This window comes from Oncorhynchus kisutch, linkage group LG24 (assembly GCF_002021735.2).
Source record: "Oncorhynchus kisutch isolate 150728-3 linkage group LG24, Okis_V2, whole genome shotgun sequence".
NCBI classification, from domain to species: domain Eukaryota; kingdom Metazoa; phylum Chordata; class Actinopteri; order Salmoniformes; family Salmonidae; genus Oncorhynchus; species Oncorhynchus kisutch.
This window is the reverse complement of record NC_034197.2, coordinates 46,017,129-46,040,543: the sequence shown is the minus strand read 5'-3', so window position 1 is coordinate 46,040,543 and position 23,415 is coordinate 46,017,129. Positions and strand designations below refer to the sequence as shown.

Genomic DNA, 23,415 nt, shown 5'->3' with positions numbered 1-23,415 from the left:
GACAAAGCAGACAGGTGCCCGGACTAGACAAAGCAGACATGTGCCCGGGCTAGACAAAGCAGACAGGTGCCCGGACTAGACAAAGCAGACATGTGCCCGGACTAGACAAAGCAGACATGTGCCCGGACTAGACAAAGCAGACATGTGCCCGGGCTAGACAAAGCAGACAGGTGCCCGGGCTAGACAAAGCAGACCAGGCTAGACAAAGCAGACCAGGCTAGACAAAGCAGACCAGGCTGACTGGGCTAGACAAAGCAGACCAGGCTGTCTGGGCTAGACAAAGCAGACCAGGCTGACTGGGCTAGACAAAGCAGAACAGGCTGACTGGGCTAGACAAAGCAGACCGGTGACTGGGCTAGACAATGCAGACAGGTGAACGGGCTAGACAAAGCAGACCAGGCTAGACAAAGCAGACAGGTGACCGGACTAGACAAAGCAGACAGGTGACCGGACTAGACAAAGCAGACCAGACTAGACAAAGCAGACCAGACTAGACAAAGCAGACATGTGACCGGACTAGATCAAAGCAGACAGGTGACCGGACTAGACAAAGCAGACAGATGACCGGACTAGACAAAGCAGACAGGTGACCGGACTAGACAAAGCAGACAGGTGACCGGGCTAGACAAAGCAGACAGGTGACCGGACTAGACAAAGCAGACCAGGCTAGACAAAGCAGACAGGTGACCTGGCTAGACAAAGCAGACAGGTGAACGGACTAGACAGAGCAGACAGGTGACCGGACTAGACAAAGCAGACCAGGCTGACTGGGCTAGACAAAGCAGACAGGTGCCCGGACTAGACAAAGCAGACAGGTGACCGGGCTAGACAAAGCAGACAGGTGCCCGGACTAGACAAAGCAGACATGTGCCCGGACTAGACAAAGCAGACATGTGCCCGGACTAGACAAAGCAGACATGTGCCCGGACTAGACAAAGCAGACATGTGCCCGGACTAGACAAAGCAGACATGTGCCCGGACTAGACAAAGCAGACATGTGCCCGGGCTAGACAAAGCAGACCAGGCTAGACAAAGCAGACCAGGCTAGACAAAGCAGACCAGGCTGACTGGGATAGACAAAGCAGACCAGGCTGACTGGGCTAGACAAAGCAGAACAGGCTGACTGGGCTAGACAAAGCAGACCGGTGACTGGGCTAGACAATGCAGACAGGTGAACGGGCTAGACAAAGCAGACCAGGCTAGACAAAGCAGACAGGTGACCGGACTAGACAAAGCAGACAGGTACCCGGACTAGACAAAGCAGACCAGACTAGACAAAGCAGACCAGACAAAGCAGACATGTGACCGAACTAGACAAAGCAGACAGGTGGCCAGACAAAGCAGACAGATGACCGGACTAGACAAAGCAGACAGGTGACCGGACTAGACAAAGCAGACAGGTGACCGGGCTAGACAAAGCAGACAGGTGACCGGACTAGACAAAGCAGACAGGTGACCGGGCTAGACAAAGCAGACAGGTGACCGGACTAGACAAAGCAGACAGGTGACCGGACTAGACAAAGCAGACAGGTGACAGGACTAGACAAAGCAGACAGGTGACCTGGCTAGACAAAGCAGACAATTAAAAACCTAATGCTTCAATTGGAATTAAAATCATTCATCTTTCACTAGCCCAACTCTTTCCCCTTCCTCCTTCCCTCACCTTCGAGGGGTCCTCTGTTGCGCATGGCGAGTCTCTCGAGGTGTCGGTGTGTTTCGGCTAGGCTGAAGAGGACCCCATAGCTGTACTGTCTGGCTGCTCTGAACAGCAGAGAGGCTGGAGGCAGTTCACTGTTACAATCATCTTCTATACACACCGCCATCTTCATCTCTCCCTGAGAGAGAGAGAAAGAAAGACGCAGTCATGCAGACGAACATCTCCTGACTTGTTCATCTCACTCTTAACAACCAGAAAGTTACAAGATTAAATTAGCAAAAAATATATAGGTAATTAAATTGTACACAGGAGAAAACGATTAGTCTTTTAACTCACACTGCCAATCTTAATCGTGCTAGCTAGCCAAATGTTAAATTGTTAGCTAGTTTACTGGCTAGCGCCAACTGTTACCTGGTGGTAACCAGAGCAACATGGCCACTGAGGCAGCGCTACAGTACCAGCAGAGAAAGACTTCCCTTTTTTAACATTTCCAGCAGAAATAAAATCAGAGAAGGGAAGAATCCATTTGAAACACAGAATTGTGGAGGGAGAACCCGGAAACCTTCTACAGACTGTTACGAACCTGTTATTTTACAGACCACACTACTGCCTGGCATACAGCTGTAACCAGGCATTTCAGCCATACAAAGAAAGGCCTCTGCCAGGGAAGGCAAATTTTGAGGACATGGAAAAGGAAAGCAAGTTTCTGCCGGTAAACGTGTACCGGAACGGACGCTGTCATGGCCCAGGGCAGTGAGGCTGCACTCAGCTCTTCTGTGCAGGACTTCCCCTTACCTCAGGCTCTCCAACAACAGGAGCTCAGGCCCAGATAAACTCAACAGGACCATCCTCTCCCCTGCCTGCCTACGACCACCAGAGCAAAGACCACACCACCATCAGCCTGTTAGAGGTATGGGTTACTGAGCTGAAGGAGCAGCCCCCAGCTACACCACCTCCAGACTGCTGAAAGACAGGCTGGCTCTGTTAGAGGTATGGGTTACTGAGCTGAAGGAGCAGCCCCCAGCTACACCACCTCCAGACTGCTGAAAGACAGGCTGGCTCTGTGAGAGGTATGGGTTACTGAGCTGAAGGAGCAGCCCCCAGCTACACCACCTCCAGACTGCTGAAAGACAGGCTGGCTCTGTGAGAGGTATGGGTTACTGAGCTGAAGGAGCAGCCCCCAGCTACACCACCTCCAGACTGCTGAAAGACAGGCTGGCTCTGTTAGAGGTATGGGTTACTGAGCTGAAGGAGCAGCCCCCCAGCTACACCACCACCAGCCCAGACACTTCTACAGGACCAGATCAACCAGCGCAGGACCCAGTTGAAGAACTCTGTCCAGGAGCTGAGAAAGAGTCTTACCACAGCTCTGGAGGAGGTAAAGACCACCATGAGGAGAGAGTCTTACCACAGCTCTGGAAGAGGTAAAGGCCACCATGAGGAGAGAGCCTTACCACAGCTCTGGAGGAGGTAAAGGCCACCATGAGGAGAGAGCCTACCACAGCTCTGGAGGAGGTAAAGGCCACCATGAGGAGAGAGCTAGTGCAGGTAAAGGAGATGGTAAATTAGTTGTCTGTCATAAGAAGCTGTGTTTGAATACTCATACTAACCTCACTATTTGTGATGTAAATTGAGTAAGTAGAATGCTTATTGGTCATAGTATGGACATAGTATCCAAAAGGTTCCAGGATGTTGTACTACATTCACCAAAATACGAAGTATACAAGCAGTGGACACTATTTCCGTGATTTAGGGCCCATGATGCAACGATTTCTAAACTGGACGTGGCTTCAGAACATTTTCAGATTTGAAGAAAATTGAGGAAAATATGCAGCCGAAGTCCGACGAGAGCAGATAGAAATTCATTGCTTTAACTAATTATCACAAATGATAACACAGTGTTGAGCAACATAATAAAGTAATTACCTTTCAAGTAAGTTAAGTTAAACATTATATTGGCTGACAATTTGTTAGCTACGCTATTCTTACGAACAGTACAGCATATCATTAAAGCAGTATGTACCGGTATGTTAGTTAGCTACGCTGTCCTTATGAACCACATAGCATATCATTACAGCAGTATGTACCGGTATGTTAGCTAGCTACCTAAGTAACGTAAGTTGGCGGCTAATACATTAAAACTTACAGCACCTCCAGATGACACTAGGGAGAGGAGCCACCTCCAGATGACACTAGGGAGAGGAGCCACCTCCAGATGACACTAGGGAGACGAGCCACCTCCAGATGACACTAGGGAGACGAGCCACCTCCAGATGACACTAGGGAGAGGAGCCACCTCCAGACGACACTAGGGAGAGGAGCCACCTCCAGATGACACTAGGGAGACGAGCCACCTCCAGATGACACTAGGGAGAGGAGCCACCTCCAGACGACACTAGGGAGAGGAGCCACCTCCAGATGACACTAGGGAGACGAGCCACCTCCAGATGACACTAGGGAGAGGAGCCACCTCCAGATGACACTAGGGAGAGGAGCCACCTCCAGATGACACTAGGGAGAGGAGCCACCTCCAGATGACACTAGGGAGAGGAGCCACCTCCAGATGACACTAGGGAGAGGAGCCACCTCCAGATGACACTAGGGAGAGGAGCCACCTCCAGATGACACTAGGGAGAGGAGCCACCTCCAGATGACACTAGGGAGAGGAGCCACCTCCAGATGACACTAGGGAGAGGAGCCACCTCCAGATGACACTAGGGAGAGGAGCCACCTCCAGATGACACTAGGGAGAGGGGCCACCTCCAGATGACACTAGGGAGAGGAGCCACCTCCAGATGACACTAGGGAGAGGAGCAACCTCCAGATGACACTAGGGAGAGGAGCCACCTCCAGATGACACTAGGGAGAGCAGCCACCTCCAGATGACACCCATCAGACTCCCTCATCTCCCCATAACTGCAGTTACCGTCTCCTCTAGGTCCCTGCGTAGTTCAGATAGATTATCTTGCAGCCCCACCCCACCGTTCCCCACAGACCCGGTACTCTCCTGGACTGTATACTGCTGACAGAAAACCTGAATCTGGGCTTTCCCTAGATCCCACCGATTTAGAGACTCAAACTCCCCTTTCAGCTGCTCCCACCTCTCCCAAAAGCCCTGGGAGCAAAACGTGGCATCTGGATTTATGTTGAATTTCCAATAGGAAGTCTCCCAGGGCCCTGGTGAAACAGAGCTGAGCCAATAGGAAGTCTCCCAGGGCCCCGGTGAAACAGAACTGAGCCAATATGAAGCCTCCCAGGGCCCTGGTGAAACAGAGCTGAGCCAATAGGAAGTCTCCCAGGGCCCTGGTGAAACAGAGCTGAGCCAATAGGAAGTCTCCCAGGGCCCTGGTGAAACAGAGCTGAGCCAATAGGAAGTCTCCCAGGGCCCTGGTGAAACAGAGCTGAGCCATTAGGAAGACTCCCGTGGCCTGGTGAAACAGAGCTGAGCCAATAGGAAGTCTCCCGTGGCCCTGGTGAAACAGAGCTGAGACAATGGGAAGTCAACAGAGCTGAGCCAATAGGAAGTCTCCCGTGGCCCTGGTGAAACAGAGCTGAGCCAATAGGAAGTCTCCCAGGGCCCTGGTAAAACAGAACTGTGCCATGGAAACAGGATGGTCTGAAAACCCAAAGGAGAATGGAGGCCCTCACTAGCCTATTGCTCTCATTCTTCTGTATAGATATGATCCAAACGAGCTGCGCTCACCCTACCCACAACCACCTTCACCCACGTATACGGCTTTGAGGTAGGATACTTAGTTCTCCATGTGTCACCTAGACAGAACTGATTCAGAACATCGTTCAACAACCCTGCTGAGCCCAAATGCAGCTCCTCAGTATTCATGTCTTTAGTAAAGTCAATGACACAGTACCACCTCGCCCCCCCCGTACGTCTCCCCTGATCAGGGCTTCCTCCCCAATTACAGAATATTTCACTCTTTTTGCCACTTTTCTTCTCCCCCATCTTCTGTTTTGCTCCCTCAGGCCCCGCCAGCATGCTTACCTTTCCCCACAGACCCGGTACTCACCTCCTCCTCAGGCCCGCCAGCATGCTTACCTTTCCCCACAGACCCGGTACTCACCTCCTCCACGGGAGTCTCGGTTACTACAGCAATCTACCTCTGGTCATTCAGCCCAGCTTTAACCCGTCCACTAGCTCCCTCCCTCATCCTTCTGTCTCAGCCAGGCTCTGTCCTCTAAGCCGGGACCCCCAACAGTAGCCTGCCCCCAAAACGAGCTAACGGCAGGTTGCCCTGGTCTCTCTGGGCATGCAAACTACTTGAGGTCGACCCTCGCATTAAGGAGAAGTCCTCCTGTTTTATAGGCCAAGTATAAGTAGCGTATATGCAGCCAAGGCAAAGGTAAACGTGGTCAGAGCCTGAAAAAAACTGTATACAATACAATCGAGGTGAGGGGGTTGGAAACGCTTTTGGCAATTAATATGCTTCTGTTCTGTGGGTGGCACTGTGGGCTCTTTTTAAAGGATGGGGCCCGATCTCTCAGAGTCCCTGGGATCCAGGTGGACAGCCAGTCACTGGGACGACCTGGGATGCAGGTGGACAGGGGTGGTCTGCCAGTCACTGGGACGACTTGGGATCCAGCTGGACAGGGGTGGTCTGCCAGTCACTGGGAGGACCTGGGATCCAGCTGGACAGGGGTGGTCTGCCAGTCACTGGGACGACCTGGGATCCAGCTGGACAGGGGTGGTCTGCCAGTCACTGGGATGACAACCCAAATTGGGATGGGGGGAGCATTTAGCGGGTGGAATAGTGGAGAACAATTGGAGCTTTACTCAGTAGCAGTGCAAATGGTACCGCTATATGGACACTCAATCAGTATGGTACCTTCTAATGGTACCGCTATATGGACACTCAATCAGTATGGTACCTTCTAATGGTACCGCTATATGGACACTCAATCAGTATGGTACCTTCTAATGGTACCGCTATATGGACACTCAATCAGTATGGTACCTTCTAATGGTACCGCTATATGGACACTCAATCAGTATGGTACCTTCTAATGGTACCGCTATATGGACACTCAATCAGTATGGTACCTTCTAATGGTACCGCTATATGGACACTCAATCAGTATGGTACCTTCTAATGGTACCGCTATATGGACACTCAATCAGTATGGTACCGCTATATGGACACTCAATCAGTATGGTACCTTCTAATGGTACCGCTATATGGACACTCAATCAGTATGGTACCGCTATATGGACACTCAATCAGTATGGTACCTTCTAATGGTACCGTTATATGGACACTCAATCAGTATGGTACCTTCTAATGGTACCGCTATATGGACACTCAATCAGTATGGTACCTTCTAATGGTACCGCTATATGGACACTCAATCAGTATGGTACCTTCTAATGGTACCGCTATATGGACACTCAATCAGTATGGTACCTTCTAATGGTACCGCTATATGGACATTCAATCAGTATGGTACCTTCTAATGGTACCGCTATATGGACACTCAATCAGTATGGTACCTTCTAATGGTACCGCTATATGGACACTCAATCAGTATGGTACCTTCTAATGGTACCGCTATATGGACACTCAATCAGTATGGTACCTTCTAATGGTACCGCTATATGGACACTCAATCAGTATGGTACCTTCTAATGGTACCGCTATATGGACACTCAATCAGTATGGTACCTTCTAATGGTACCGCTATATGGACACTCAATCAGTATGGTACCTTCTAATGGTACCGCTATATGGACACTCAATCAGTATGGTACCTTCTAATGGTACCGCTATATGGACACTCAATCAGTATGGTACCTCCTAATGGTACCGCTATATGGACACTCAATCAGTATGGTACCGCTATATGGACACTCAATCAGTATGGTACCTTCTAATGGTACCGCTATATGGACACTCAATCAGTATGGTACCTTCTAATGGTACCGCTATATGGACACTCAATCAGTATGGTACCTTCTAATGGTACCGCTATATGGACACTCAATCAGTATGGTACCTTCTAATGGTACCGCTATATGGACACTCAATCAGTATGGTACCTTCTAATGGTACCGCTATATGGACACTCAATCAGTATGGTACCTTCTAATGGTACCGCTATATGGACACTCAATCAGTATAGTACCGCTATATGGACACTCAATCAGTATGGTACCTTCTAATGGTACCGTTATATCGACACTCAATCAGTATGGTACCTTCTAATGGTACCGCTATATGGACACTCAATCAGTATGGTACCTTCTAATGGTTTACAAACATATAATATGATCAGCAGAATTGAAAACTGTATCACATTATGGTAAATGGTAAAAAAAATATAGCCAGTTAAAATTGTAATGGCTTAGCAGATATTAAGAAAAGACGGTCAGTATTTACCTGGCTAAAAGAGAAGAAAAATAATCTAAATTATTGCCAGGGAACTCATTCAATTATTTTAAAAATAATTGTTTGGGAAAAGGACTGGGGGGGGGGGTAAAATATATGAGCAAAGAAACTCAAAAGGGGTGATGACATTAACATCTTTGATCCGAATGTGCAAATTGTTCAGACAGAGCTGGAAGTTAGACGGACAGAGGAATTTATAACGGACTATTCCCAACATAATATACAGTGCATTCGGGAAGTATTCAGACCCCTTCACTTTTTTCACATTTTCTTACAGTATTAATATAAAATGTATGAAATCATTTTTTCACCCCTCAATCTACACACCAGATAATGACAGAGGAAACGGGTAAAACAAACGTGTCAAAATGTAAATAAACAAACAGAATATAAATACCTTATATACAGTTGCAGTCGGAAGTTTACATACACTTAGGTGGAATCATTCAAATTAGTTTTTCATTCGCTTAGTGGGACTATCATTTGTTTTTCAACAGGACAATGACTCAAAACACACCTCTAGGCTGTGTAAGGGCTATTTGACCAAGATGGAGAGTGATGGAGTGCTGCATCAGATGACCTGGCCTCCACAATCACCTGACCTCAACCCAATTGAGATGGTTAAGGATGAGTTGAACAGCAGAGTGAAGGAAAAGCAGCATATTTGGGAACTCCTTCAAGACTGTTGGAAAAGCATTCCAGGTGAAGCAGGTTGAGAGAATGTCAAGAGTGTGCAAAGCTGTCATCAAGGCAAAGGGTGGCTATTTGAAGAATCTCAAATATAAAATATATTTTTATTTGTCAAACACTTGTTTTGTTATTACATGATTTGATATGTGTTATTTCATAGTTGAAATATGTATGTAAAAAAAACCTTGAATGAGTAGGTGTGTCCAAACCTTGACTGGTACTGTAGGAATTCAGACCCTTTGCTATGAGACTTGAAATTGAGCTCAGGTGCATCCTGTTTCCATTGATCATCCTTCAGATGTTTCTACAACTTGATTGGGCACGATTTGGAAAGGCACACACCTGTCTACATAAGGTCACACAGTTGACAGTGTGTGTCAGAGCAACAACCAAGCCATGAGGTCAAAATAATTGTCTGTAGAGCTCAGAGACAGGATTGTGTCGAGGCACAGATCTGGGGAAGGGGACCAACATTTCTGCAGCATTGAAGGTCAAGAACACAGTGCCTCCATCATTCTTAAATGGAAGATGTTTGGAACCACCAAGACTCTTCCTAGAGCTGGCCGCCTGGCAATCGGGGGAGAAGGACCTTGGTCAGGGAGGTGACCAAGAACCCGATGGTCACTCTGACAAAGCTCCAGAGTTCCTCTGTGGAGATGGGAGAATCTTCCAGAAGGACAACCATCTCTGCAGCACTCCACCAATCAGGCCGTTATGGTAGTGACCAGGAGGAAGCCAGTCCTCAGTAAAAGGCACATGACAGTCCACTTGGTGTTTGCCAAAAGGCACCTAAAGGACTCTCAGACCATAAGAAACAAGATTCTCTGGTCTGATGAAACCAAGATTGAAGTCTTTGGCCTGAATGCCAAGCGTCACGTCTGGAGGAAACCTGCCACCATTCATACGGTGAAGCATGGTGGTGGCAGCATCATGCTGTGGGGATGTTTTTCAGCAGCAGGGACTGGGAGACTAGTCAGGATCGAGGGAAAGATGAACCGATGAATCGTTGCCAAAGGTGCTTCAACAAAATGCTGGGTAAAGGGTCTGAATACTTATGTAAATATGATATTTCAGTTTATTTAATATACATTTGCAAAAATGTTTTAAAAAAAACAGTTTCTGATTTGTCATTATGGGGTATTGTGTTGAGTGAAAAAAATGTAATCAATTTTAGAATAAGGGTGTAATGAAATTTGGAAAAAGTTGAGGGGTCTGAATACTTTCAGCATGCACTGTATCTACACGTACGGTCACAAGACACAGTCCTCCTTATTGTCCCTAGAATTTCTAAGCTGGAGGCAGGGCTGTCTCCTACAAAGATACATTTTTATGAAATGGTCTGCCTATCCATGTGAGAGACTCAGTCTCCTGCTGTCTCTGCCTGGCCGGCTCCCCTCTCTCCACTGGGATTCTCTGCCTCTGACCCTATCATGAGGGCTGAGTCATTGGCTTACGAGTGCTCTTCCATGCCGTCCCTAGGAGGGGAGCATCACATCTTGCCAGGCTTTTTTCCCCGCTATTCTCTACTTGAATGGGTTGAGTCATTGATGTGATCTTCCTGTCCGGTCTTGCTCCCCTCTGGCTTGAGCAGTGGAGATCATTGTGGGCTATACTTGGCCTTGTCTCAGGGTAGTAAGTTGGTGGTCTGTGCTTTGGCAAAGTGGGTGGGTTTATATCCTGCCTGATTGGCCCTGTCCGGGGGTAACTTTGGACAAGGCCACAGCATCCCGACCCCTGTCTCAGTCTCCAGAATCTATGCTGCTATAGTTTATGTGCCAGGGGGTCAGTCTGTTCTATCTGGTGTCCTGTGTGATCTTAGTGATCCTCATTCTCTCATCCCACATCCCTACCATGGTCAGTATGTGGTATATCTGTGGATACATCAGTCCTCTGTGTTACCTTGGTCAGTATGTGGTATATCTGTGGATACATCAGTCCTGTGTTACCTTGGTCAGTATGTGGTATATCTGTGGATACATCAGTCCTCTGTGTCTTACCTTGGTCAGTATGTGGTATATCTGTGGATACATCAGTCCTCTGTGTCTTACCTTGGTCAGTATGTGGTATATCTGTGGATACATCAGTCCTCTGTGTCTTACCTTGGTCAGTATGTGGTATATCTGTGGATACATCAGTCCTGTGTTACCTTGGTCAGTATGTGGTATATCTGTGGATACATCAGTCCTCTGTGTCTTACCTTGGTCAGTATGTGGTATATCTGTGGATACATCAGTCCTCTGTGTCTTACCTTGGTCAGTATGTGGTATATCTGTGGATACATCAGTCCTCTGTGTCTTACCTTGGTCAGTATGTGGTATATCTGTGGATACATCAGTCCTGTGTTACCTTGGTCAGTATGTGGTATATCTGTGGATACATCAGTCCTCTGTGTCTGTTACCTTGGTCAGTATGTGGTATATCTGTGGATACATCAGTCCTCTGTGTCTGTTACCTTGGTCAGTATGTGGTATATCTGTGGATACATCAGTCCTCTGTGTCTGTTACCTTGGTCAGTATGTGGTATATCTGTGGATACATCAGTCCTCTGTGTCTGTTACCTTGGTCAGTATGTGGTATATCTGTGGATACATCAGTCCTCTGTGTCTGTTACCTTGGTCAGTATGTGGTATATCTGTGGATACATCAGTCCTCTGTTACCTTGGTCAGTATGTGGTATATCTGTGGATACATCAGTCCTCTGTGTCTGTTACCTTGGTCAGTATGTGGTATATCTCTGGATACATTAGTCCTCTGCGATGTCTGTGTTCTGCTACTCTCAACACCTCAGCGCTGATTTGAGGCAGAGGTGGCGTGGTTATGTCCATGTGACTCCGCGTCGCCATTGACAACAGCGATGGAATGTTGGACCCGCTCCCGTTACCGTGGGAACCATCCCCTCCACTCCCCCGACCGGCCGGATCGTCCCACCCGGAGGACTTGTCTGTCAGATGGCTGAAAGAGTGAAAAGAGGGAAAGAGGAGAGAACGGGTTAGTGAGGGGAGAGAGAGGGAGAGAATGGGTTAGTGAGGGGGGGAGAGGAGGAGAGAACGGGTTAGTGAGGGGGGAGAGGAGGAGAGAGAACGGGTTAGTGAGGGGGGAGAGGAGGAGAGAGAACGGGTTAGTGAGGGAGAGAACGGGTTAGTGAGGGGGGAGAGAGGGAGAGAACGGGTTAGTGAGGGGGGAGAGAGGGAGAGAACGGGTTAGTGAGGGGAGGAGAGAACGGGTTAGTGAGGGGGGAGAGGAGGAGAGAGAACGGGTTAGTGAGGGGAGAGAGGAGGAGAGAGAACGGGTTAGTGAGGGGGGAGAGGAGGAGAGAGAACGGGTTAGTGAGGGAGAGAACGGGTTAGTGAGGGGGGAGAGAGGGAGAGAATGGGTTAGTGAGGGGGGGAGAGGAGGAGAGAACGGGTTAGTGAGGGGGGGAGAGGAGGAGAGAGAACGGGTTAGTGAGGGGAGAGAATGGGTTAGTGAGGGGGGGGGAGAGAGGAGGAGAGAACGGGTTAGTGAGGGGGGAGAGGAGGAGAGAAAGGGGGAGAGAGGAGGAGAGAAAGGGTTAGTGAGGGGGGGAGAGGAGGAGAGAAAGGGTTAGTGAGGGGGGGGGAGAGAGAGAAAGGGTTAGTGAGGGGGGGAGAGAACGGGTTAGTGAGGGGGGGAGAGAACGGGTTAGTGAGGGGGGGGGGGAGAACGGGTTAGTGAGGGGGGGAGAGAACGGGTTAGTGAGGGGGGGAGAGAACGGGTTAGTGAGGGGGGGGAGAACGGGTTAGTGAGAGGGGGGAGAACGGGTTAGTGAGAGGGGGGGGGAGAACAGGTTAATGAGGGGGGAGAGAATGGGTTAGTGAGGGGAGAGAGAGGGGGGAGAGAGGAGGAGAGAACGGGTTAGTGAGAGGGAGAGAACGGGTTAGTGAGGAGGAGAGAAAGGGGGGAGAGAGGAGGAGAGAATGGGTTAGTGAGGGGAGAGAGGAGGAGAGAACGGGTTAGTGAGGGGGGAGAGAGGGAGAGAAAGGGTTAGTGAGAAAGGAGAGAGGGAGAGAACAGGTTAGTGAGGGGGGAGAGAGGAGGAGAGAAAGGGGGGAGAGAGGAGGAGAGAATGGGTTAGTGAGGGGGAGAGAGGAGGAGAGAAAGGGGGGAGAGGAGGAGAGAATGGGTTAGTGAGGGGGAGAGAGGAGGAGAGAAAGGGGGGAGAGGAGGAGAGAATGGGTTAGTGAGGGGGAGAGAACGGGTTAGTGAGGAGGAGAGAAAGGGGGGAGAGAGGAGGAGAGAAAGGGGGGAGAGAGGAAGAGAGAATGGGTTAGTGAGGGGAGAGAGGGGGGGAGAGAGGAGGAGAGAACGGGTTAGTGAGGGGGGAGAGAGGGAGAGAAAGGGTTAGTGAGAAAGGAGAGAGGGAGAGAACGGGTTAGTGAGGGGAAGAGAGGGAGAGAAAGGGGGGAGAGAGGGAGAGAAAGGGTTATGTGAGAAAGGAGAGGAGAAGAGAAAGGGGGGAGAGAGGGAGAGACGGGTTAGTGAGGGGGGAGAGAGGGAGAGAACGGGTTAGGTGGGGGGAGAGAGGGAGAGAAAGGGGGAGAGAGGGAGAGAAAGGGTTAGTGAGAAAGGAGAGAGGAGGAGAGAAAGGGGGGAGAGAGGGAGAGAACGGGTTAGTGAGGGGGGAGAGGAGGGAGAGAACGGGTTAGTGGGGGGAGGGAGAGGGGGGAGAGAGGAGGAGAGAACGGGGGGGAGAGAGGAGAGAACGGGTTAGTGAGGGGGGAGAGAGGGAGAGAACGGGGTTAGTGAGGGGGGGAGAGAGGGAGAGAACGGGTTAGTGAGGGGGGAGAGAGGGAGAGAACGGGTAGTGAGGGGGTAGTGAGGGGTAGAGAGGGAGGAGAATGGGTTTAGTGAGGAGAGAACGGGTTAGTGAGGGGAGAGAGAGGGGGGGAGAGAGGGAGAGAATGGGTTAGTGAGGGGGAGAGAGGGAGAGAACGGGTTAGTGAGGGGGGAGAGAGTGAGAGGGTTAGTGGGGGGGAGAAGAGAGGGAGCGAGTTAGTGCTAACTAAGACTAAAACAATGTTATAGTAACAGTAGCAACGTCACAGCACACAGACCTTCATGAATAACCTATGCGTTGTGTGTGTGTGTGTGTGTAAGTGTGTGTGTGTGGGGGGGGCAACCGCAGGGTGCATGTGACACGTCTAGTGCACAAACGTTACCATCTGAAAATGAGGCAAAGGACTGATCTACCATTCACTAGATGAGGCCCTTCACTACATCCCCAGGAATGACAAAATGTTTCTGCTGGGTGACTTCAACGCTAGGTTGGGACAGAACAGGATATGGAGCGGTGTGCTGGGTAGGCATGGTGTTGGCCAGGTCAATGAGAACGGCGTGAGACTGCTAACTCTGTGCTGATCATGATCCCATCGTCACTGGCACCTTGTTCCAGCTGAAGAACAAATATAAAACATCATGGATGCCCCAACGCTCCAAACACTGGCCCCTGACTGACTACATCATGGATGCCCCCACGCTCCAAACACTGGCCCCTGACTGACTACATCATGGATGCCCCCACGCTCCAAACACTGGCCCCTGACTGACTACATCATGGATGCCCCCACGCTCCAAACACTGGCCCCTGATTGACTACATCATGGATGCCCCCACGCTCCAAACACTGGCCCCTGATTGACTACATCATGGATGCCCCCACGCTCCAAACACTGGCCCCTGATTGACTACATCATGGATGCCCCCACGCTCCAAACACTGGTACCTGACTGACTACATCATGGATGCCCCAACGCTCCAAACACTGACTGACTACATAATGGATGCCCCCACTCTCCAAACACTGGTACCTGATTGACTACATCATGGATGCCCCCACCCTCCAAACACTGGCCCCTGATTGACTACATCATGGATGCCCCCACTCTCCAAACACTGGCCCCTGATTGACTACATCATGGATGCCCCCACCCTCCTAACACTGGCCCCTGATTAACTACATCATGGATGCCCCCACCCTCCAAACACTGGCCCCTGATTGACTACATCATGGATGCCCCCCACCCTCCAAACACTGGCCCCTGATTGACTACATCATGGATGCCCCCACCCTCCAAACACTGGCCCCTGATTGACTACATCATGGATGCCCCCACCCTCCAAACACTGGCCCCTGATTGACTACATCATGGATGCCCCCACCTTCCAAACACTGGCCCCTGATTGACTACATCATGGATGCCCCCACGCTCCAAACACTGGCCCCTGACTGACTACATCATGGATGCCCCCACGCTCCAAACACTGGCCCCTGACTGACTACATCATGGATGCCCCCACGCTCCAAACACTGGCCCCTGATTGACTACATCATGGATGCCCCCACGCTCCAAACACTGGACCCTGATTGACTACATCATGGATGCCCCCACGCTCCAAACACTGGCCCCTGATTGACTACATCATAGATGCCCCCACTCTCCAAACACTGGCCCCTGATTGACTATGTCATAGATGCCGCCACGCTCCAAACACTGGCCCCTGATTGACTACATTATGGATGCCCCCACTCTCCAAACACTGGCCCCTGATTGACTACGTCATAGATGCCCCCACCCTCCAAACACTGGCCCCTGATTGACTACATCATGGATGCCCCCACCCTCCAAACACTGGCCCCTGATTGACTACATCATGGATGCCCCCACGCTCCAAACACTGGCCCCTGATTGACTACATCATGGATGCCCCCACCCTCCAAACACTGGCCCCTGATTGACTACATCATGGATGCCCCCACCCTCCAAACACTGGCCCCTGATTGACTACATCATGGATGCCCCCACTCTCCAAACACTGGCCCCTGATTGACTACATCATGGATGCCCCCACGCTCCAAACACTGGCCCCTGATTGACTACATCATGGATGCCCCCACCCTCCAAACACTGGCCCCTGATTGACTACATCATGGATGCCCCCACGCTCCAAACACTGGCCCCTGATTGACTACGTCATAGATGCCCCCACGCTCCAAACACTGGCCCCTGATTGACTATGTCATAGATGCCCCCACGCTCCAAACACTGGCCCCTGATTGACTACGTCATAGATGCCCCCACTCTCCAAACACTGGCCCCTGATTGACTACATCATAGATGCCCCCACTCTCCAAACACTGGCCCCTGATTGACTATGTCATAGATGCCCCCACGCTCCAAACACTGGCCCCTGATTGACTACGTCATAGATGCCCCCACGCTCCAAACACTGGCCCCCGATTGACTACATCATGGATGCCCCCACCCTCCAAACACTGGCCCCTGATTGACTACATCATGGATGCCCCCACCAGTTCAGACGTCTTTTGTCCTCGTCTTGTCGTGTCCTGTATATATATATATTTACAACTTTTTCACATACATTTTATTTTTATTTTCCATCAACTCATCTTCAAAACACTCTCCTGCAACCCGCCTCACCAATGTATATTTATAAAAAAGTATTATTTACCTCAGATCTGTAATCCTCCAAGAAGCTAGCCAGAAACTCCAAGAAGCTAGCCTGAAACTAGCCAGAAGCTAATCCAGAAGCTAGTTCAGAAGCTAGTTAGCTCCTTTACTGGCAAATCGTTAATATTCAGCTAACCACGGTTTGTGGTCATCAGCTATCCTTTAGCTCGAAAATCTATCGCCAGTTCTGTACGGCGCAGCGCGGCTCGGAACGGAACATACCGGACCAATTTTTCTCTCCATGTCCCTGGACATTCATACCCGGATCTCACAGCTAGCTAGCTGCTATCCGTGTGACCATCGGCCTTCGTCGATTCCGGAGCAAACATCAATTATTCCGGAGCTAGCAAGCTCCGTCAATCACTCCTGAGTTCCATCAATCACACCTGGGCTGCAGTCACCTATCCGGACCCGTTTTACTGCCTTCGCGGAGCCCCACCGGGCCTTCACAACTGGACTGCCGACGTTATCTACCCGAAGGAGTTATTCGGCCGGCTCCTCCGTCGCGACGTTACCTGAACGCCCATCTGCGGCCTGCTAACCGTTAGCTGTCTTACCGGCTGCTATCTGAATAGACAATCGGACAATTTTTTTTTATTATTATTTTTTTTAAATTATTTTTTAAATTATTATTATTATCTTTTCTTCTTGGGCCTCTATAACTATATCTATTGTTTTTATTTTTGTTGTTGTTGTGTGATTTGGATTAATCCCCTCTACCACACGGAACCCCACTAATCTACTGACGGAACGTAAGGGGTGGCTAACAGACCTCCATCCTATGCTAGCTTGCTACCGATGCCCTGGCTAGCTGTCTAAATCACCAACCAACCTCTCCACTCACCGGACCCTTTTGATCACTCGACTAAGCATGCCTATCCTTAATGTCAATATGTCTTGTCCATTTCTGTTCTGGTTAGTGTTTATTGGCTTATTTCACTGTAGAGCCTCTAGTCCTGCTCACTATACCTTATCCAACCTATTAGTTCCACCACCCACACATGCAATGACATCTCCTGGTTTCAACGATGTTTCTAGAGACAATATCTCTCTCTTCATCACTCAATACCTAGGTTTACCTCCACTGTATTCACATCCTACCATACATTTGTCTGTACATTATACCTTGATGCTATTTTATCGCCCCCAGAAACCTCCTTTTACTCTATGTTCCAGACGTTCTAGACGACCAATTCTCATAGCTTTTAGCCGTACCCTTATTCTACTCCTCCTATGTTCCTCTGGCGATGTAGAGGTGAATCCAGGCCCTGCAGTGCCTAGCTCCACTCCTATTCCCCAGGCGCTCTCTTTTGACGACTTCTGTAACCGTAATAGCCTTGGTTTCATGCATGTTAACATTAGAAGCCTCCTCCCTAAGTTTGTTCTATTCACTGCTTTAGCACACTCTGCCAACCCGGATGTTCTAGCTGTGTCTGAATCCTGGCTTAGGAAGACCACCAAAAATTCTGAAGTTTTAATTCCAAACTACAACATTTTCAGACAAGATAGAACTGCCAAAGGGGGCGGTGTTGCAATCTACTGCAAAGATAGCCTGCAGAGTTCTGTCCTACTATCCAGGTCTGTACCCAAACAATTTGAACTTCTACTTTTAAAAATCCACCTCTCTAAAAACAAGTCTCTCACCGTTGCCGCCTGCTATAGACCACCCTCTGCCCCCAGCTGTGCTCTGGACACCATATGTGAACTGATTGCCCCCCATCTATCTTCAGAGTTCGTGCTGCTAGGCGACCTAAACTGGAACATGCTTAACACCCCAGCCATCCTACAATCTAAACTTGATGCCCTCAATCTCACACAAATAATCAATGAACCTACCAGGTACCTCCCCAAAACCTTAAACACGGGCACCCTCATAGATATCATCCTAACCAACTTCCCCTCTAAATACACCTCTGCTGTCTTCAACCAAGATCTCAGCGATCACTGCCTCATTGCCTGCATCCGTAATGGGTCAGCGGTCAAACGACCTCCACTCATCACTGTAAAACGCTCCCTGAAACACTTCAGCGAGCAGGCCTTTCTAATCGACCTGGCCAGGGGGTATCCTGGGAGGATATTGATCTCATCCCGTCAGTAGAGGATGCCTGGATATTTTTTTTAAATGCGTTCCTAACCATCTTAAATAAACATGCCCCATTCAAGAAATTTAGAACCAGGAACAGATATAGCCCTTGGTTCTCCCCAGACCTGACTGCCCTTAACCAACACAAAAACATCCTATGGCGTTCTGCATTAGCATCGAACAGCCCCCGTGATATGCAGCTGTTCAGGGAAGCTAGAAATCATTATACACAGGCAGTTAGAAAAGCCAAGGCTAGCTTTTTCAAGCAGAAATTTGCTTCCTGCAACACTAACTCAAAAAAGTTCTGGGACACTGTAAAGTCCATGGAGAATAAGAACACCTCCTCCCAGCTGCCCACTGCACTGAAGATAGGAAACACTGTCACCACTGATAAATCCACCATAATTGAGAATTTCAATAAGCATTTTTCTACGGCTGGCCATGCTTTCCACCTGGCTACTCCTACCCCGGACAACAGCACTGCACCCCCAACAGCAACTCGCCCAAGCCTTCCCCATTTCTCCTTCTCCCAAATCCATTCAGCTGATGTTCTGAAAGAGCTGCAAAATCTGGACCCCTACAAATCAGCCGGGCTAGACAATCTGGACCCTTTCTTTCTAAAATTATCTGCCGAAATTGTTGCCACCCCTATTACTAGCCTGTTCAACCTCTCTTTCGTGTCGTCTGAGATTCCCAAAGATTGGAAAGCAGCTGCGGTCATCCCCCTCTTCAAAGGGGGGGACACTCTTGACCCAAACTGCTACAGACCTATATCTATCCTACCGTGCCTTTCTAAGGTCTTCGAAAGCCAAGTCAACAAACAGATTACCGACCATTTCGAATCTCACCATACCTTCTCTGCTATGCAATCTGGTTTCAGAGCTGGTCATGGGTGCACCTCAGCCACGCTCAAGGTCCTAAACGATATCTTAACCGCCATCGATAAGAAACATTACTGTGCAGCCGTATTCATTGATCTGGCCAAGGCTTTCGACTCTGTCAATCACCATATCCTCATCGGCAGACTCGACAGCCTTGGTTTCTCAAATGATTGCCTCGCCTGGTTCACCAACTACTTCTCTGATAGAGTTCAGTGTGTCAAGTCGGAGGGTCTGCTGTCCGGACCTCTGGCAGTCTCTATGGGGGTGCCACAGGGTTCAATTCTTGGACCGACTCTCTTCTCTGTATACATCAATGAGGTCGCTCTTGCTGCTGGTGAGTCCCTGATCCACCTCTACGCAGACGACACCATTCTGTATACTTCCGGCCCTTCTTTGGACACTGTGTTAACAACCCTCCAGGCAAGCTTCAATGCCATACAACTCTCCTTCCGTGGCCTCCAATTGCTCTTAAATACAAGTAAAACTAAATGCATGCTCTTCAACCGATCGCTACCTGCACCTACCCGCCTGTCCAACATCACTACTCTGGACGGCTCTGACTTAGAATACGTGGACAACTACAAATACTTAGGTGTCTGGTTAGACTGTAAACTCTCCTTCCAGACCCATATCAAACATCTCCAATCCAAAGTTAAATCTAGAATTGGCTTCCTATTTCGCAACAAAGCATCCTTCACTCATGCTGCCAAACATACCCTTGTAAAACTGACCATCCTACCAATCCTCGACTTTGGCGATGTCATTTACAAAATAGCCTCCAATACCCTACTCAACAAATTGGATGCAGTCTATCACAGTGCAATCCGTTTTATCACCAAAGCCCCATATACTACCCACCATTGCGACCTGTACGCTCTCGTTGGCTGGCCCTCGCTTCATACTCGTCGCCAAACCCACTGGCTCCATGTCATCTACAAGACCCTGCTAGGTAAAGTCCCCCCTTATCTCAGCTCGCTGGTCACCATAGCATCTCCCACCTGTAGCACACGCTCCAGCAGGTATATCTCTCTAGTCACCCCCAAGACCAATTCTTTCTTTGGCCGCCTCTCCTTCCAGTTCTCTGCTGCCAATGACTGGAACGAACTACAAAAATCTCTGAAACTGGAAACACTTATCTCCCTCACTAGCTTTAAGCACCAACTGTCAGAGCAGCTCACAGATTACTGCACCTGTACATAGCCCACCTATAATTTAGCCCAAACAACTACCTCTTTCCCAACTGTATTTAATTTTTTATTTATTTATTTATTTTGCTCCTTTGCACCCCATTATTTTTTTATTTCTACTTTGCACATTCTTCCATTGCAAAACTACCATTCCAGTATTTTACTTGCTATATTGTATTTACTTTGCCATCATGGCCTTTTTTTGCCTTTACCTCCCTTCTCACCTCATTTGCTCACATTGTATATAGACTTGTTTATACTGCATTATTGACTGTATGTTTGTTTTTACTCCATGTGTAACTCTGTGTCGTTTTATCTGTCGAACTGCTTTGCTTTATCTTGGCCAGGTCGCAATTGTAAATGAGAACTTGTTCTCAACTTGCCTACCTGGTTAAATAAAGGTAAAATAAATAAATAAAAAACATCATGGATGCCCCCACTCTCCAAACACTGGCCCCTGATTGACTACATCATGGATGCCCCCACCCTCCAAACACTGGCCCCTGATTAACTACATCATGGATGCCCCCACCCTCCAAACACTGGCCCCTGATTGACTACATCATGGATGCCCCCACCCTCCAAACACTGGCCCCTGATTGACTACATCATGGATGCCCCCACCCTCCAAACACTGGCCCCTGATTGACTACATCATGGATGCCCCCACCCTCCAAACACTGGCCCCTGATTGACTACATCATGGATGCCCCCACGCTCCAAACACTGACCCCTGATTGACTACATCATGGATGCCCCCACCCTCCAAACACTGGCCCCTGATTGACTACATCATGGATGCCCCCACCCTCCAAACACTGGCCCCTGATTGACTACATCATGGATGCCCCCACCCTCCAAACACTGGCCCCTGATTGACTACATCATGGATGCCCCCACCCTCCAAACACTGGCCCCTGATTGACTACATCATGGATGCCCCCACGCTCCAAACACTGGCCCCTGATTGACTACATCATGGATGCCCCCACCCTCCAAACACTGGCCCCTGATTGACTACATCATGGATGCCCCCACCCTCCAAACACTGGCCCCTGATTGACTACATCATGGATGCCCCCACTCTCCAAACACTGGCCCCTGATTGACTACATCATGGATGCCCCCACCCTCCAAACACTGGCCCCTGATTAACTACATCATGGATGCCCCCACCCTCCAAACACTGGCCCCTGATTGACTACATCATGGATGCCCCCACCCTCCAAACACTGGCCCCTGATTGACTACATCATGGATGCCCCCACCCTCCAAACACTGGCCCCTGATTGACTACATCATGGATGCCCCCACCCTCCAAACACTGGCCCCTGATTGACTACATCATGGATGCCCCCACCCTCCAAACACTGGCCCCTGATTGACTACATCATGGATGCCCCCACGCTCCAAACACTGGCCCCTGATTAACTACATCATGGATGCCCCCACCCTCCAAACACTGGCCCCTGATTGACTACATCATGGATGCCCCCACGCTCCAAACACTGGCCCCTGATTGACTACATCATGGATGCCCCCACCCTCCAAACACTGGCCCCTGATTGACTACATCATGGATGCCCCCACCCTCCAAACACTGGCCCCTGATTGACTACATCATGGATGCCCCCACTCTCCAAACACTGGCCCCTGATTGACTACATCATGGATGCCCCCACCCTCCAAACACTGGCCCCTGATTAACTACATCATGGATGCCCCCACCCTCCAAACACTGGCCCCTGATTGACTACATCATGGATGCCCCCACCCTCCAAACACTGGCCCCTGATTGACTACATCATGGATGCCCCCACCCTCCAAACACTGGCCCCTGATTGACTACATCATGGATGCCCCCACCCTCCAAACACTGGCCCCTGATTGACTACATCATGGATGCCCCCACGCTCCAAACACTGGCCCCTGATTGACTACATCATGGATGCCCCCACCCTCCAAACACTGGCCCCTGATTGACTACATCATGGATGCCCCCACCCTCCAAACACTGGCCCCTGATTGACTACATCATGGATGCCCCCACCCTCCAAACACTGGCCCCTGATTGACTACATCATGGATGCCCCCACCCTCCAAACACTGGCCCCTGATTGACTACATCATGGATGCCCCCACGCTCCAAACACTGGCCCCTGATTGACTACATCATGGATGCCCCCACCCTCCAAACACTGGCCCCTGATTGACTACATCATGGATGCCCCCACCCTCCAAACACTGGCCCCTGATTGACTACATCATGGATGCCCCCACTCTCCAAACACTGGCCCCTGATTGACTACATCATGGATGCCCCCACGCTCCAAACACTGGCCCCTGATTGACTACATCATGGATGCCCCCACCCTCCAAACACTGGCCCCTGATTGACTACATCATGGATGCCCCCACGCTCCAAACACTGGCCCCTGACTGACTACGTCATAGATGCCCCCACGCTCCAAACACTGGCCCCTGATTGACTATGTCATAGATGCCCCCACGCTCCAAACACTGGCCCCTGATTGACTACGTCATAGATGCCCCCACTCTCCAAACACTGGCCCCTGATTGACTACATCATAGATGCCCCCACTCTCCAAACACTGGCCCCTGATTGACTATGTCATAGATGCCCCCACGCTCCAAACACTGGCCCCTGATTGACTACATCATGGATGCCCCCACTCTCCAAGCACTGGCCCTTGATTGACTACGTCATAGATGCCCCCACGCTCCAAACACTGGCCCCTGATTGACTACATCATGGATGCCCCCACGCTCCAAACACTGGCCCCTGATTGACTACATCATGGATGCCCCCACGCTCTAAACACTGGCCCCTGATTGACTACATCATGGATGCCCCCACGCTCTAAACACTGGCCCCTGATTGACTACATCATGGATGCCCTCACGCTCTAAACACTGGCCCCTGATTGACTACATCATGGATGCCCCCACGCTCTAAACACTGGCCCCTGATTGACTACGTCACAGTGAGACGTTCTGACACTAATGACGTC

At 49.9% G+C, this 23,415-nt stretch overlaps 1 protein-coding gene across 2 annotated transcripts in view; it reads right to left on the bottom strand.

Annotated features, from left to right (window-relative positions):
• LOC109869655 (constitutive coactivator of PPAR-gamma-like protein 2) overlaps window positions 1-23,415 on the bottom strand; it is a 97,580-nt gene that overhangs the window by 50,597 nt on the left and 23,568 nt on the right. The window contains exons 8-10 of one of the 2 annotated variants that reach the window (XM_031804449.1): window positions 11,457-11,697; window positions 11,404-11,424; window positions 1,664-1,835 (exon numbers count right to left, since the gene is read on the bottom strand). In XM_031804449.1, coding sequence (XP_031660309.1) covers window positions 1,664-1,835; window positions 11,404-11,424; window positions 11,457-11,697 — 434 coding nt within the window. The remainder of the gene's footprint in view (window positions 1-1,663; window positions 1,836-11,403; window positions 11,425-11,456; window positions 11,698-23,415) is intronic. The other variant, XM_031804450.1, reaches the window with a different exon arrangement.